The sequence below is a fragment of the Cololabis saira genome, chromosome 1 (assembly GCF_033807715.1).
Source record: "Cololabis saira isolate AMF1-May2022 chromosome 1, fColSai1.1, whole genome shotgun sequence".
NCBI lineage: Eukaryota > Metazoa > Chordata > Actinopteri > Beloniformes > Belonidae > Cololabis > Cololabis saira.
The window spans coordinates 38,924,893-38,941,273 of NC_084587.1; the positions used below are offsets into that span (position 1 = coordinate 38,924,893).

At 37.5% G+C, this 16,381-nt stretch overlaps 1 protein-coding gene across 3 annotated transcripts in view; it reads left to right on the forward strand.

Moving 5' to 3' along the window:
• Positions 1-16,381, forward strand: part of cnnm2b (cyclin and CBS domain divalent metal cation transport mediator 2b) — a 71,073-nt gene that overhangs the window by 44,560 nt on the left and 10,132 nt on the right. For 2 of the 3 annotated variants that reach the window (XM_061722815.1, XM_061722817.1), the window contains exons 4-7: positions 3,697-3,834; positions 11,528-11,697; positions 13,511-13,604; positions 15,420-15,482. In XM_061722815.1, coding sequence (XP_061578799.1) covers positions 3,697-3,834; positions 11,528-11,697; positions 13,511-13,604; positions 15,420-15,482 — 465 coding nt within the window. The remainder of the gene's footprint in view (positions 1-3,696; positions 3,835-11,527; positions 11,698-13,510; positions 13,605-15,419; positions 15,483-16,381) is intronic. The other variant, XM_061722816.1, reaches the window with a different exon arrangement.

Genomic DNA, 16,381 nt, shown 5'->3' on the forward strand with positions numbered 1-16,381 from the left:
CATGCAAAGACCCAGTTTAGTTTAATTAGAAAATATCTTGTTTTATTTAATTGGAAATATAACTTACTGTATGTTTGCAAGTGCTGATTTGCTGATTTTTTTTTTCAGAGATAAAACTTTATATTTTATTATATTTTTTAAAACTTTTTTTCAACTTATTTTACAGAGTTTTGCACTTTATTCATTCATTTTTGGTTTAATAAGAGCAAAGTTTGCACTTAAAGCCCAATGGGGCAAATGTTCAATAAAAAAACAGCATATTTGAAATCATTTCTTTGCCTTTTGTCAATTCACAAAATAATCGTAATCGTAAATCGAAAATCGGATTTTGAGAGAAAAGAATTGAGATTTTATTTTTGGGCAAAATCAAACAGCCCTAAGCCACATCATCCACAAAAAGCAGAGACATAATCCCAAGGCCGCCAAACCAGACAATAAAGGTTATGGACTGAATCTGTGACAAAGAGCAGCTCACTGGAATCAACTTTGACTTAACACCAGTAATGCAAACCAAACTCGCTCCATTTGTGCAGGGACTGAAAAGGTTGTTACAATAGACCCGGTACCCCATCCTACCAGAGAAACCCCCAGAAGACACCACAAGGGACAGCGTCATATGCCTTCTCCGAGCCCACAAAGCACATGTGGACCCTAGCATGGGTGTAGAGCTGGTCCAGTGTTCTGTGGACGGGGCCAAACCCATATTGTTGCCCCTGAATCTGAGGTTCAGCCATAAGTCAGATTCTGTTCTCCAATACCTCTGCATAGACCTGAGTCATGTAGTTCCCCTGTTATTAGAACCCAACCTCCAATCCCTTGTCTTCAAAAGACCAACCACCAGCCCAGTCTACCAGTCCAGAGACACAACCGCCCAGGACCATGTAATGCTGTCCAAGACAGCCCTAAAACATCAAGGGCCTTGAGAAACTCAGGGCTTTAACCCTCATATCCAAATACGGTCACATCCAGCTCCATCAGGACCATGATAGTGATGACCACATGCAGCACTCAAGGCCTCACAATCATAGTTCACAACAAACTGTGTGACATCATAATATCTCCAGCCATCTGTTATTTACAATCCCGGTCCTCAAGCCTCTCTATGTCAGTGTCTGTTTTCTAGCTTCTACCTAAACCCGTTTTAGTTATATACTCTGATCATTTTGTTCATTTTCATCAATAGAGTGGGGGAGAAAGGCAGGAAGACAATAGGAAATACCAGAATATGCCTGCTTGTCAGATCAAAGCAGAGGCGATGTAAATAAAATTCCCCTAGAAGTCATTTGGTGGTCGCAAGCAAAAGAAGCCTCATGCAGCACAGAGTAAGATTAAATCAATAAACGTCTGATTTAATTGTATTTGTAAAGGAATAACTTCAGCTCTACCATGCTAGATAATGTCGGACCTAAAGCTGTAGAACAAGTAGTTGATCTGAAGCTATAGAACTACATAACTTAAGATAACTCTTAGTTATGAGCATATGATACTGCTTGCCATCTAAAGCTAGATTTAAAGTTCTAACTTTGCGTCTGGTGCTCGGTTGCTTGACGATCTGGAGTAAATTTAGGTGTGTATATATATATATATATATATATATATATATATATATATATATAAATGCTAGTGGCGACTAATGTTAGTTGACATGAGAACTAGCTAGCTAACTTATTGGAGGCAAAGGTTGTGTTGCAATTAAATAACTTTATTTAACATAAGTTGGCAGAGTTAAAAGCATCTTTGCTTTGATTAAACTTTGAAAATGTACAGACATCCTTATTGATATTCCGGAGATTAGACGGACATCTTAATCTAAATCAGACATTTATCTTGGTTTTGTTTGGATTTTGGTATTGGAATAAAATAGACTGCCCTTCTTCCTGGGATACCTGGGATTAGTATTTTAAGTAACCCAGTCACTGCTTTGCTTTTTTTACGGTATTCACTCCATATTACCGATGAGAGTTCAGGAACTTCCAATGCTACTGATGTCTGGACCCCGATCTTCGTGCAGCTGATACTCAACAGCAATTGGCTGATCTGAATTTAAGGGGCTGGTCTTACCAATAGGTCAATTCCTCCATAGAACAACAATATAAACTATAACCAGCTGTCATCTTGTCGGGATTGCTCGTAAGGCTAATGAAATAAGCATTTATTTCCTGTGTAGTTTTGGTTTTCTTTTTCTGTGTGGCTGTAGTTGCTCTCATCCAAACACTTAGTCATTTACTTACTTATAAAACCATTGTTACGTTAATTAAATGTCTGTTTTTTGCCGTCACAAAAAAAAAGAAAGAAAAGCCGTGTAGAAACCCTGCTACTCTGAAGCCTTTTGACCTAACTGCTCATGCTGGATCACCACCACACACGTACAAATGCTCACAGCACTGTAACACTATGTAGGAGATGTCCACCTAAGAACTAAAGCAGAACAATACTGCAGGCTTATGCTCAGGAGTTGATGAAGTCTTAAACAGAGCAACAAAGTGAGATAATGAAACATATACAGTACTTACTTTACTTGAGAGGCTGAGAAACATTTAACACATGATTAAACATCATTTCCAATGTTAAACTGGAAATTACCCATTTGTCTGCATCTGAAAATGATGCTGATGAAAGACATTTAAAACGCTTCCCGGAACTCCACTGATGACTTTTTCTGGGCTCATGCTTTCAAGCAAAAGCTATATTACTACATGCGGACAACTATACAGTATATGTTGATATAAATATGTTGAATATACTGGCTTTAAGGAAACATCCTCTTTCTACCCCACAACTGTAGAATACTGTATTTTCTGGACTATAAGCCGCTACTTTTTTCATAGGTTTTGAACCATGCGGCTTATACAAAGGTGCGGCTATTCTGTGGATTTTTCTTCCACCGCTCTAACCGGAATTAGAATAAAAACTAAGACAAAATAAATGCAAAGAAGAATACGCTACTTCTTCTTTAGCAGATAGAAGTAGAAGCAGATTTCAAACAGATAAATAGATAAATATATACCAGTTATTTTCTCTTGGTTCTGTCCAGTTTTAATCAGCAAAGTTGCTGCCGTGTTAAAAGACACTGTTAGGAAAGATCTATTTAGGTACAAACATGTACATCATTTACAGTTCAAAATCCTTCTGTACATGTAGTAAATATCTAATCTAACAACATAAATATCTGCGGCTTGCATATCTGTTTTTCTAAATAGAGCGGATGCGGCTTATATACGGGTGCAGCTTATATATATCTTTTTTTATTGTTTTTTTTTTTTTTAAATAGAGCTGATGCGGCTTATATACAGGTGTGGCTTATAGTCCAGAAAATACGGTACTTTGATTATATGGTCATCAGGATTATTACCTGTTGAAGGGTTTTGGGAATATTTATGTTGATGGGACATGTATTACTCCTTACTTCTCTGAAGAGATATTATGTACTATTTGTTGCCCTTTATACATATAATGTTAAGAATGTGATAAGAATGTTGTAACAATGTACCTTTCCATAGCTTTCTTTGTCTAAGAAAGACACTACTGCTACCATGCCAGTAAAGACAGTGTGCTTTGGTTAACTCAAGTTTCGGCACCCCATGACCCAGGATGACTAGTTTCAGTGTCTGTGGAGTGTCCTTGACTGATCTTTTACTGATGGAGAATACGTTTCAGGTTGTATCATGCGCCTGACTTTTGATTTTCCCTCTGCAGCTGACAACAAGACAAAGAAGAAAATCACCCATCGGGAAAGGAAGCAGGATTTCTCGGCCTTCAAGCCTACTGACAATGAAATGAAGGTTAAAATATCACCTCAGCTTCTGCTGGCTACCCTGCGTTTCCTAGCAACAGGCAAGTGGGCTGCGTTGCTGCTTGACTTCCCCCAGTGTGCCCTCAACCCCTCACTGTGGGGAAAGTTTATGTGTGTCTGTATTTGTGTGTTTTTGTGTTTGTGTGTGCATGTGTTTGCATGGGCTTTGAGTTTTGGGAAGCGGGTGTACGAGAGGAGGGGCAGAGAGAGAATGTGTGTAGAATGACTATCTGCTGCATACATGACTACATGAGCTGTGTGAAGACTTGCAGCAAGTATGTCGGTATGCATGTGTGTATGTGTGTGTGTGAAGAGGTGGAGAGCTTCTTGGGAGCGTGGCATGGGATTTCTGCAGACTGTGCACAGCTCCAAAAAGCGCAGGCGTTTATTTGCTTGCATGTCATGCACCGAAGGTTACACGTTGCGATCTTAGCTCACAGCTTTAAAAACACCACCCTGTTTGCTTACACTCGTTCCTCAATGACATCACGTCCCGCATGTTTGGCCTCACACAAGTCGACATACTTGTGTTCTTACAAGTGTAAAATGTGAAATATTTCCCCCGCTTCCCCTCGGGAAGGGTGGAATAATCAAGTCTTACTACAACAGCAGCAGTTGACTGTGTCCCATTTCATTGGGATTTGCTTAAGACCTTTGACCCAGCAGCTACACGTTGATTAAGTTCCTGTAAAGGCTATTAGGGTGTTTGGTTCCTCTGAGTGGCGCCTGAAGCTAGCTGACACATATCACCGCTACTGAGTTGAAGGAGCTGATTGGCCCAACGGGTGGTTGAAGCTCCCCAGTCACCATTAGGATTCCCCCCCATTCTAGTTCACTGTCAGCCTTGTAAGAAGCCAAGCCCTGCAAATTGCAGCAGCAGCTTATAATATTTCATATATGCAAGATAGTCTATATTTAGTTTTCTTTTAAATTAATAAACTATTGAGAACGGATTACACCTATCACCTTGAAAATAACTCAATACAAAATCTCAAAATATGGTTCTTCTCTGAATTAATGTTGGGACATAATTTTTACCATAATCTTGATGCCATTTTTGTCTTTGGTGTTGGACCAAAACTAATTCTTCTGATCACATTAAAGTGTGTTGAAGTCCATCGCAGTCATGACTCCAGAAACATGGGTGAAACAGGGTTCACAAGGCTTCCTTTCCTTTTCCTTTCCTTTTCCATTAGTGCATGCCATCTAAAGAAAGTCTTCCCAAAGTGATCTCTTGTGCATAAGGTTGTATAAGCTTTTGATAGAAAATGTATCTGCCATCTGATTGATCAGAGATAATTGGGTTCAAATGTTTGTCAAACGTTTCATATTCCTTGAACGGTTTAAAGATTTGTTTTTGTCACGGTAGACGGAGAAACATGTAAATCCTTCAAAATGTTTAGTTTTTTTAATTCAGGGATCTTGTTGACATCTTGTTACTGTCCCAGTTTTGTTTGTGATACTGTACTGTATATAACTGGTTTGACATACAAACATAGTTTTGATGAGAGAAAGAAATCTGGGGCCCATGTTGCCTGTAAGAAATTAGAGTTCAATGTGAGAATCACTGCATTCATTTATGTACTTACATTTTTATTTGCATTTCCATTTCATTCCAACCTCATTTTCTAATTTGAGGGCTGTAGTTTTGTGAATATTTTTCAATCCTGCTGGGGGTTTGATTGCTGATGTGCTGCTCTCTCTGTTCACTCTGTAGTTTTGGTGATGTTAAAGTCATTTTTCAGTAGGATAATGCATATTGCCACAGATCACATTTCAATTCAATTCATCTCAATTTGATTCAATTGAATTCAATAATAACATTCAATAATATGAAACCCTCAAAGGGAAAGACATCGTTTTTTCTTCAAAAAAGACACATTGGCTATCAGCTACGTTGGACTGGTGTCTCAATTCAGTTGAAAATTTATGGCAGAAATGAAAAGAAAAGAAAAGCTCCATGTGCGACTCCATTCTGCAAAGCTGATCTGTCAGTATATGTCAGTTGCAACCTCATTCAGAGAACTAGTGTTGAAAAGCTTTGTAATTCAGTTACTTTTTGAGATAAATTAAGTACTAACAAATAAAGGAATGCCGTGATTTATTATCATTAAGTAAGCATGTTCTAAATCATCATAAATCATTATCATCATAGAGCAATTTAAGCCTCTTCTCTGTTACAATGTTGCTTAAGTTTATTTAGACTTGTTTGCATTTATTTGTACACTTATCTTAAGGTTCTGCCAAATCTGGTCCAGACTGGTCCGACTGGACCAGTGCAATACCTTGATTGTTTTCTTTTTAATTGATTTTATTGTAAATCCGCTTGTTTGCTTTGGATAATTGTCCTGTAGCATGACCCAAACTCAGCCAAGTGTCGGTGGCCGATCACGGGGCGTCTTTATCGGGTTCCCAAATGAGCATGCTTGACAGTTGGGTGTGTGTTTGGCTTTCACCACATTAGTATCATCCGTCAACAAAGGACACCTTCCAGAAGTCTTGTGTTTTGTTCATGTGCAGCTTTGCAAATATAGGCAGCTGCCACCGTCTTTTTACAGAGATTAGGATTTCTCCAAACTTTCTCCCTCCAAACAAATGTGCAGTTTTTTTCTAACAGGCTAAATGCAAGTGAGGTGAGAGGCTTTAGTTGTCCATTTTTGCTCGAAAACATAACAAAACATAACAAATGACCACTGTGCTGTGCCAGTTTGCCCGGTTTCAAGATGATACAGTCACTTGAGCTGCTACCATGTTCACGCACGCACGCACGCACGCACGCACACACACACACACACACAAAAGGAGTAGTACACTGTGACAGTACACACGAAAAACACGCAGACAACACATAGATTTTCACTGCTGATGTCCCATCACTGTTCAGTGTCTTCATACTGCTACTGGTCTTTGCACCCGGTACAGCTGGTTCTGTGTGTCTACTGCATACCGTGGTATGCGCTGTCACCGAAAAGCCTGCTTCTTTTTGTGTAGCCACTGTGCACAGAGGCTGGGGTTTTTAGGTAAGTGGTGAAAGCTCGAATGGCTGTCACATCAACTTGAAGCCGAGCAGACAAGCACACAGCAGTGCTCATCTGAGCCTCCCATAGATCTAGGAAACTTCTTGAAAAGAATGAACAATTAACATGCTAACTGAGGCCTGTTGAACCTTTGTGTTCTTCTTAATTTCCCTCCTGAGAAACAAATTTGCTGGGATGTCTTGGAAGGCACGAGGCTGTCTTCACTGTTTTCTAATGTACAATTTTTTTTAAATCGTTCTCCCTGTAAAACCATAGACTTATAATTATTTAGGAATTATCTTAAAACAGTTCCCAGAATGATGGGCAACAACAGTTGGTTTTCTAAAAGGGTTGCTAATGTCTTTTCCCCTTGGCAATGTGTTAATACAATTGGGGTTTTTATCAATTTAAAAAAGGCGTTTGATACAATAAATCATGACATTTTAATTTCAAAACTACATAATTATGGTGTGAGAGGAATTGCTTTGGATTGGTTAAGTAGTTATTTACAAAATAGAAAACAATATGTTCAGCTGGAGGGTTCTAAATCTGAATGTCTGAGGACAGTATGTGGAGTCCCACAAGGATCCGTTTTGGGACCTAAACTTTTTATTTTATACATTAATGATATTTGTGAAGTTTCAAAGACTCTACAGTTTGTGTTATTTGCAGATGATACACATTTTGTTTTGTTCTGGGGAGGATTTGGGTCTTATCGCTGAAAATATCACCAATGAAATGGTTAAACTTAAAAGTTGGTTTGATAAAAATAAGCTTTTGTTAAATCTGAAAAAAACTAAATTTATGGTTTTTTACAAATCGAAAAAAGGATGAAATTGCACTTTCATTTGCAGGAGAGAGCATTGAGAGAGTGTCTGTGTTTAGGTTTTTGGGTACTATTTTAGACGACAAGCTGACATGGAAAAGCCATATAGCATATGTAAAAGCCAAGGTGGCGAAGAGTATACAGTATATATTTTGAATAAGGTTAAGTTTATTTTGAATACTAACACACTAAGAACTCTGTATTGTACACTTATCTTGCCATATCTAAATTATTGTGTGGAAGTGTGGGGTAATACCTATGTAAGTAACATCTCTCCTCTGTTTATGCTACAGAAAAGAGCAGTGAGAGTCATTCACAGGGTCGGCTTCAGAGAACCATCAAACAGATTATTTATTTCGGCAGGTTTGTTGAAAATAGCGGATATAGTTGAACTTCAAACTTTAAAAATAATGTTCAAAGCAAAAAATAGATCGTTACCAGAACAGTTACAAAATTTGTTCAGATTGGAGGATGAGGACAACAGACTTAAACTTGATTTCAAACATACTTTTGCAAGGCTAAACATAAAACAAATGTGTATTTCTGTTACAGGTGTAAAAATATGGCATGGACAAAGCAAGGAACTGAGAGGTTGCACAAGTTTGTATCAGCTTAAGAAAATGTTTAAAAAAGAAAAGATAAGTGCCTGCAAAAAAGAAGAAGGAGAAAGAGAAAAAAATAGATAGAAGAGTGGTATTTTTGTTTGTTTTCTTGTTATAAATATGTGTATAGATAGATTGGTGTTCAGTAAGTCAATGTAATTGTATTAACAGAGAGGGGCAGGTATCATAAGTTTTCTTCTTCCTGCTCCTTTTCTTTCATGGTGATAATGTGTACTTCATGGAATTTTGTACAACATTATTAAGAAGATATACCATGAATGGAATAAATGAAATGAAATGAAATGAAATGAAAAATACACACCCGAATATGACTGACTAGCAGACTGCCAAAATGTATGTCTTGTAGTTCTATATATTATTATGTATAAAGGGCAAGTATCAACACTTGCTGATGATCAGTTACTCAAGTTCATTTGACAAAGAGCGCCTCGCAACATTTCTCTCTCTTAATTCTACATTTTAGTTAAATTTACCATATTTTTCACACTATAAGGTGCACTTAAAATCCTTAATTTCTTTTTCAAAAATCGTCAGTGCGCCCTATAATAAGGTGCACCGGGTGTATGAATTTTGTTGTACTGACTGACCTCAAACCAGTTTTATCTGTTACACTGCACCCAAAAATCTGTCTTATGTTTTAGTGCGACGATGCCGCTCCGCTTGATTGGTTGTCGGACTGTTCAGCTGACACATTAAAGTCGGTCCTTGGTTAGATATGGGATGCAACGTCAGACAACGTTAAATAATTAATTATGTTGTGCTGGCAAGCAAACATCATCCAACATCTAGTCAATGTTACCTTACCATAATTAGATGTCAACCCAACGTTAGGTTTTTAGCGTAAACCCAATTTTCAAATCTATATTATAATCCAATTATAATTAAATGTTGGACACAACATTGTTCCAACCTCACACTAACTTCAGGTGTCAGCTATCGCTGACAGCGATGAACCAATCAGAGAACAGGATGTAGCACAACGCTTACCTCCTCCGCTTTTTATTTGTGGAAGATTTAAAATGTGAGTGAGAGTTTCAGCAAACCTGATGCATTCTGGGAATTTTTTTCTACCGGTGAGGAGCATAAAAGCTGAAAGCTGCTTCACCGTGTTTGGTTCTAACTCCTGGTACAGAAAGTAGGCGTGATCCTGACGACCTGAGGGTTCTGGTTGGTTCATCATGGACCAGGAGGTCAGAGATGTATGTTGGTCCCTAGACCATTCAGAGATTTATAAACCAACAGCAGGATTTTAACATTTATTCTGTGACAGACAGGAAGCCAGTGTAAAGATTTAAGAGCTGGGGTTATATGGTCCAGTCTCTTGGTCTCAGTGATGACTCTGCAGCGTTCTGGATTAACGGCAGCTGTTTGATGGATGTTTTAGGGAGACCTGTGAGAACAGCGTTACAATAGTCCAGTCTACTGAAGACAAAATCATGGACTGTGGAAACATTTGAAGACGCCATTTACTTGGCTCCGTTGTTACAGCCTCTCCGCAACTTTTCTGAAACGTTTGCGTCATGTCAGTTGTACTTGCCACCATTTTGTCTGTTTACAGATTTCTGCACAATCCAATAATTTGCTGGCTGTTCTCGCTTGTTTCCGCACCGCTAACACGCTGGTCTGTATTTAACAGCGTTTTCAGGCCTATTGAGTGTGCACCTACACATTTACTGACACATTTCTGTTTATGAAGATTTTTTTTTGAAAGTATAAGCTATATTTTCATGTGGACATAGCCTTAATGTGGCTGTTAAAATTCAGGTCCAGAAACATTCCCAGATTTCTGGTTTTACTGCTTAAAGCGGAGAACTGACTCTTTCTTCCTTGGCTCCAAACACTATTATTTCTGTTTTGTCTTCATTTAACTGCAGGAAATTCTGGCATATTCACTCTTTAATTTGATCAATGTTTGAATTGGATTATAGTCTCCTGGCGAGATGGTTGTATAGATTTGTGTGTCATCTGCTTACCGGTAGTTATGGTAACATCTTTTGTTCTTTGAGCGTTCTAATTTGAGCGAAAGGGGGCATATAGATGTTAAATAACAGAGGCCCCAGAACTGAACCTTGAGGAACTCCACATGTTTTCTTTAGTTAGCTCAGATTTGTAGTTGCATAAAGACACAAAATAGTCCCTGTCTTTAAGATTGGACTGCAACCAGGCAAGTGCTGAGCCAGAAAGTCCCACCCAGTTCTTCAACCAGTCTATCAAGATGTTATGGTTGATCGTGTTGAATGAAGCACTGAGATCCAGTTAGACCAAGACTGAAATGTTGCCACTATCCGTATTGGAGCTGATGCCATTGAGGAGCTTTATTAGGAGGTTATACAGCTGTCAAAAAACTGCTTTTTCTTTGATTTTACTAAGAAAGAGGAGGTTTGATACGGGCCTATAAATGTCCATGAGTGACCTGTCTAGATTATAAGGTATTCTCTAGATCTGTCTGTAAAATTGTGATATATAACATTTTGGTATTGAAAGAGTATATATGTTCTTTTTTCACATTCACCCTCTAAGACAAAGGTGCAGCGGTACAAACATAAACGTAATGCATCATATTTTCAGACATTGTCCTGTGGAAGACACTTGCTGTGTTGCTAGAGAGAGAAGTTCAAACTCCTCACCCCCACACAGCTGGCCAGATCCAGCGAGGAATGGGTGTGTTGGGTCAATGGTGTCAGAAAGTCCACAAGATTGTTGGGCACAGACCCCCACTGAGTTTCTGTAGCTTTCTGAACAGCTTAAAGCAGTTGCTTCGAAAACCAGGTGTCTTTAAAGTCTAGTGATCCAGTGATCCTTCCATCATGACTGGGAAAACAATCACATTTTCACAGAACTAATGTATTGATCCACATCACAAACATCCATGGTATTGTTTTGATAATTAAAACAATATTTCCTCACATCCCTGAGCCTCACCTAAAACAGTTTGGAGCCCTCCCCCAAACCACCCACTTTCCCTCCCCCAAACCACCCACTTTCCCTCCCCTACCCACCCCTTCCTTCAGGCAGTGGGATCCACCCCACTGTTTAAAAATATCTGCCCTGGACAAATCAGACAAACGCAATAGTGTACTTTTTGTCCTTTTTCTTTTCTTTTTTCTAAAGATCACAGAATCATTGTATGTTTTGCTTTTCTCTTGAAATATCTTATCAATGAGAGTATCGTTAACTATTATTCGGCCCATAAAATGTAAGAACATAGTGAAAAACTCTCCAATAATAACTTCTTTTTCTCTCTCTGTTTCTCTGTTCGTCTCTTCAGAGGTGGAACCATTCGCACCAGTGCAGATGTCCGAAAAGATTCTGCTTCGCTTATTAAAGCACCCAAATGTCATCCAGGAGCTGAAATATGATGACAAGAACAAGCGGGCGCCAGAACACTACCTCTTCCACAGGAACAAGCCTGTGGATTATTTCATCCTCATTCTTCAGGTATGCACCCACATTCATGTGTCAAGAGAAATATTTAGCTGTAATTTGGTTAAAAACAACAAATAAATAAATAAAATATATATAATATAAAAAATAAAACAAGAAAAAAATACAATATCATATTTAAATTGCTGAATTTCTGCTGCATATATAACTGTCAGCACAAAACAATCAAAACAACTTATCAAAATTTGATAGATGCAGTGAATAATAGATGAAACCCAGCTGCAACTGTAAACTGGGCTGTAGTTGAGAAAGACCACTGCTTTGTTCAAATACCACTTCTCTTGGAACAAAAGTATAACAGGCTGTAAGTGTATCTGGTTCACTCAAAATGCTCACAAAATAACCAAACATTTTTACATATTTAAAAGCTAAGCTTGTGCACCAAATATTCCCTCTGACATCTTTGCTCTTTTCCCCGTTATAGTAATGTCAACAAAAGTGACTATGGTGCAACATTTATTTCTTCCCATCGTAACAACAGAAGTGGCGTTACATGGAGTTCGTGTCGTTTTCCTAGCAGTTGTGTTTTTGGTCACCATTCATTGCAGCAGCATGTTTTTGGTGTTTCTCAGCTTCAGCCCACCGGGATTAAATGAATGAATCATTTGCAGCTTCTCATCAAGGTCTAATGAATGTGTCGTTAATGTACATTAACGACACATGTATTTAGATCAGGCATGTTGAAGCAGTGAAACATCTAAATGTCTAAAACATGCAGGACAGCATTGTTTGAGGACTGGAACTGCATATATACAGCACACTCAGTCTTTTGAAATTTAAACAGGTTCCTTTTCTGTTAAGTTCTGTCACCATCACAATGGCAGACATCCAAGAAATCCCACGCCCCCACCTATGTGCTTCATTGTATTAGTCTGGACCAAGTTGACCCAAAAATACTAAACTCCTTAACATAAATGATGGTGCTACTGAATAGTGATGCAGTTCTGAATCATTAGCTAATTAAACAGCACCAGACTTATGTTGTATACAGTTATTACAGATATGCACAGACTCCGTCCACCACATCCACATGTACAGTACAGCAGATCAGATTAGCGTGGAGTCACTGCCCTCGACACCAGCTGCCAGAGTTGAAGTTTTAAAACAAAGAACTGATTTTCTAGAAGTTTTGAAAAGTTGCATATACAGGACTGTCTCGGAAAATTAGAATATTGTGATAAAGTTCTTTATTTACTGTAATGCAATTAAAAAAAAAAAAAAAAAATGTCATACATTCTGGATTCATTACAAATTAACTGAAATATTGCAAGCCTTTTATTATTTTAATATTTCTGATCATGGCTTACAGTTTAAGATTAAGATTCACAGAATATTCACATTTTTTGAGATAGGATATTTGAGTTTTCTTAAGCTGCAAGCCATGATCAGCAATATTAAAATAATAAAACGCTTGCAATATTTCAGTTGATTTGTAATTAATCCAGAATGTATGACATTTTTGTTTTTGTAATTGCATTACAGAAAATCACAATATTCTAATTTTCTGAGACAGTCCTGTAGACAGAATCAGGAACAGATTTGCTCATCAGTCAAAAAAAAACAAAAAAAAACAACTACTTTAGCAGGGAATCATTCAGAAGACCCTAAACGGCATAAAAGTAAAACTGCAAATCACAAACCACAAAAGTAATGGAAACTTGCGCAGAACGACTACAGACAGCATGAGACCTACACTGCGATTAGGGACATGTTAGAAAATATATAATGTTGCTGTGATGTGTGTACATCTGAAATATAATATGCTGTAGTCCTTTCACGTTTTATTTCTTATTTATTTTGGTCACAGGGGAAAGTGGATGTGGAGGCAGGAAAAGAGGGGATGAAGTTTGAGGCGGGACCTTTCTCCTTCTACGGGATGATGGCCCTGACAGCGTCGCCTGGTAAGCACACTGGTGATCGTTTTCATTTAGAGTCAGTTTTTTTCAGTTTGTATGATTTTTATCAGTTTAGTTTCCATTAGTTTGACAAGTGCATCAGTAGATTTAGTTTTTATAAAAGATGGATTCGTTTTAGTATCGTTTTAGTTTTAGTTTAGGTTTGCTAGGTATTGACTCACCAATGTTGGCAAAAAATCCAGGATGAAAGAATCCCATCAGCAATATCATACAGTTCAAAAATCTTTATTTTGAGTAATTAGAAGTAGAAAAAAAAGAAATAATTAGAGAAAAATAAAAAGAAAATGAGGCATGAAATGAAAATAAAACAAAGTAAATTTGACCTGCAATTCTATTTTGTTTCAGTTAGCTTAACATTGTTGATTTAAGTTTTTATTTAGTTTTAGTTTTATAAAAATCTTTACTTTCTATTTTTATTTCAGTTAATGGGATTTGTTATTGTTACTGTTAGTTTCAGAAGTCTTAGCCTTCGTTAAATATAATAACTCATCTTGGTCCTGGATTTAATACAATAACTAGTTTCTTCTCAAATTTGCTCAAATTAGTAGGACAACACAGGAACAGAAAAGCAATTATTGGTGTAATTGTTCAAATAGAGCAACAGAAGGAAGTAAATGATCCTGACCAACTGGAGCAGATTTTTTGCAGATTTGGATGGAAGTTGTATACCAAACATTTACAGTTTTATCAAGCATGTGATCACTGTCACCGATTATTAGATTTTGGACTTGTTCCTCAAAACATTTCTTATCCCGGCACTTTTCCCCTTGTAAGGCTAATTTCAGACTAAATGTATTCAACTAAACAATTAAAATATACTAAATCTAAGATGAATTTAAGGAGATCATAGAAAATATGTCGAGGATAAAGCAATTTTTTTTACCTGAATGGTGAAATATTTTATTTGATGTAGTATGTTTGATTAGAATTTTAAATGGACAAAATTCACCATTTGAAAGAATTCACATGGTTGTACTCATGTTCTAAATGTGTACAGTGTTGAATCGTTTCTGTACGAGTGTGTATGTGTGTGTTTGGACTTTTAATGACTTCTTTAGACTTGTAGTCTTAGTGGGGACCCGAACTTAAACCCAGCACTGATCAGGCAGGATGTCAAATCTGGTGTCCTGGTGTGAATAAGAATTAAGACGTGACTTGAGATTGAGTTTTGGTCAGAGTTATGTCTGATCCAGTCATTGTTAAAGCCTCCTTTTAGGTTTGGGTTAGGCTGTGCAAAATACACAGAAGTCAATATTTTGTTTTCATAATAGCTGCAAAAACGTGTGTGTGTGTGTGTGTGTGTGTGTGTGTGTGTGTGTGTGTGTGCATTTTCATTGTACTTATAGTAAAGCGTCACCACAATGTCGTGATCAGACATCATGAGCAAACATCCCCTAGTGATCCACTCAAGCTTCTCAGGTCATTCATAAACTGTTGCACTATTTGCAGCATTTCTCCTTTACCCGGCTCACCAGGGTGGTGGGATCTGAGAGACACCTACTGGTGAAATGGTGGAACATCCTCTTGTAAGGCGCTTGTGAGGCATTCAGCAGTCCAATTTCCTAAATCAAATGTGTAAATCCTTGTGGAGACGTAATGCTGCGCTGGTCTTCCTCATCCACAGCTGCTCGGTAGAGGTGAAGCGCTTTGATGCTTTGCTCCCGACTGACGCTTCTCTCCCAGAGCTAATCCAAGATGATTATTTGTGTGGATGCATTGATTCATTCTGTTCCTTGACACTCTCCTCTTTTCTCTTTGCTTCTTTTCCCCTCCTCTTGTGTCGCCCCTCTCTATCCCTAGTGCCCTTGTCCCTGTCTCGTACATTTGCAGTCAGTAGAGCAGAATCATTAGCAGGATCTCCAGGTACAGTGGCTTTTTTTTTTTTGTTAATACACACACCTGACACACAAATACCATCTCACCCCATGGACTAGTACGACGGAGTATTAGGGCCAAACTAAGACAAAAAACATTGGAAATTACGAGAATAAAGTCATAATATAATGAGAATAAAGTCGTAAAATTACGAGAATAAAGTCGTAATGTTGCGAGAATAAAGTTGTAATAGAATAAAGTCGTAATATTATGAGAATAAAGTCGTAACATTACGAGAATAAAGTCGTAATGTTGCGAGAATAAAGTCGTAATATTATGAGAATATAATTTATGAGAACTCTAACAGGAAGAGCTTCTTCTCCCTGTGTTAAAATGAGGAATATTGAGCATCTTGTGAAGTTATATTTATATATTTATAATATATTACGACTTTATTCTCGTAATATTATGACTTTATTCTCGTAATTTTACGACTTTATTCTCGTAATATTATGACTTTATTCTCGTAATTTTACGACTTTATTCTCGTAATATTGTGACTTTATTCTCGTAATTTTACGACTTTATTCTCGTAATATTATGACTTTATTCTCGTAATTTTACGACTTTATTCTCGTAATATTATGACTTTATTCTCGTAATTTTACGACTTTATTCTCGTAATATTATGACTTTATTCTCGTAATTTTACGACTTTATTCTCATTACATTATGACTTTATTCTCGTAATTTCCTTTTTTTGTTTTTTTGTTTGGCCCTAATACTCCGTCGTAGACTAGTGATATGGGAGGGTTTTAAAATGTGTTTGATTCAGTGGGAAGTGTCATCATTGACTTTACACAAAATTGAGAAGAATGTCTTGAGTGAACGCAACGTGGAGTGAAAACTGCATGCTTGAAATAAAGAAAAAGAAAAAAAACAGTGAA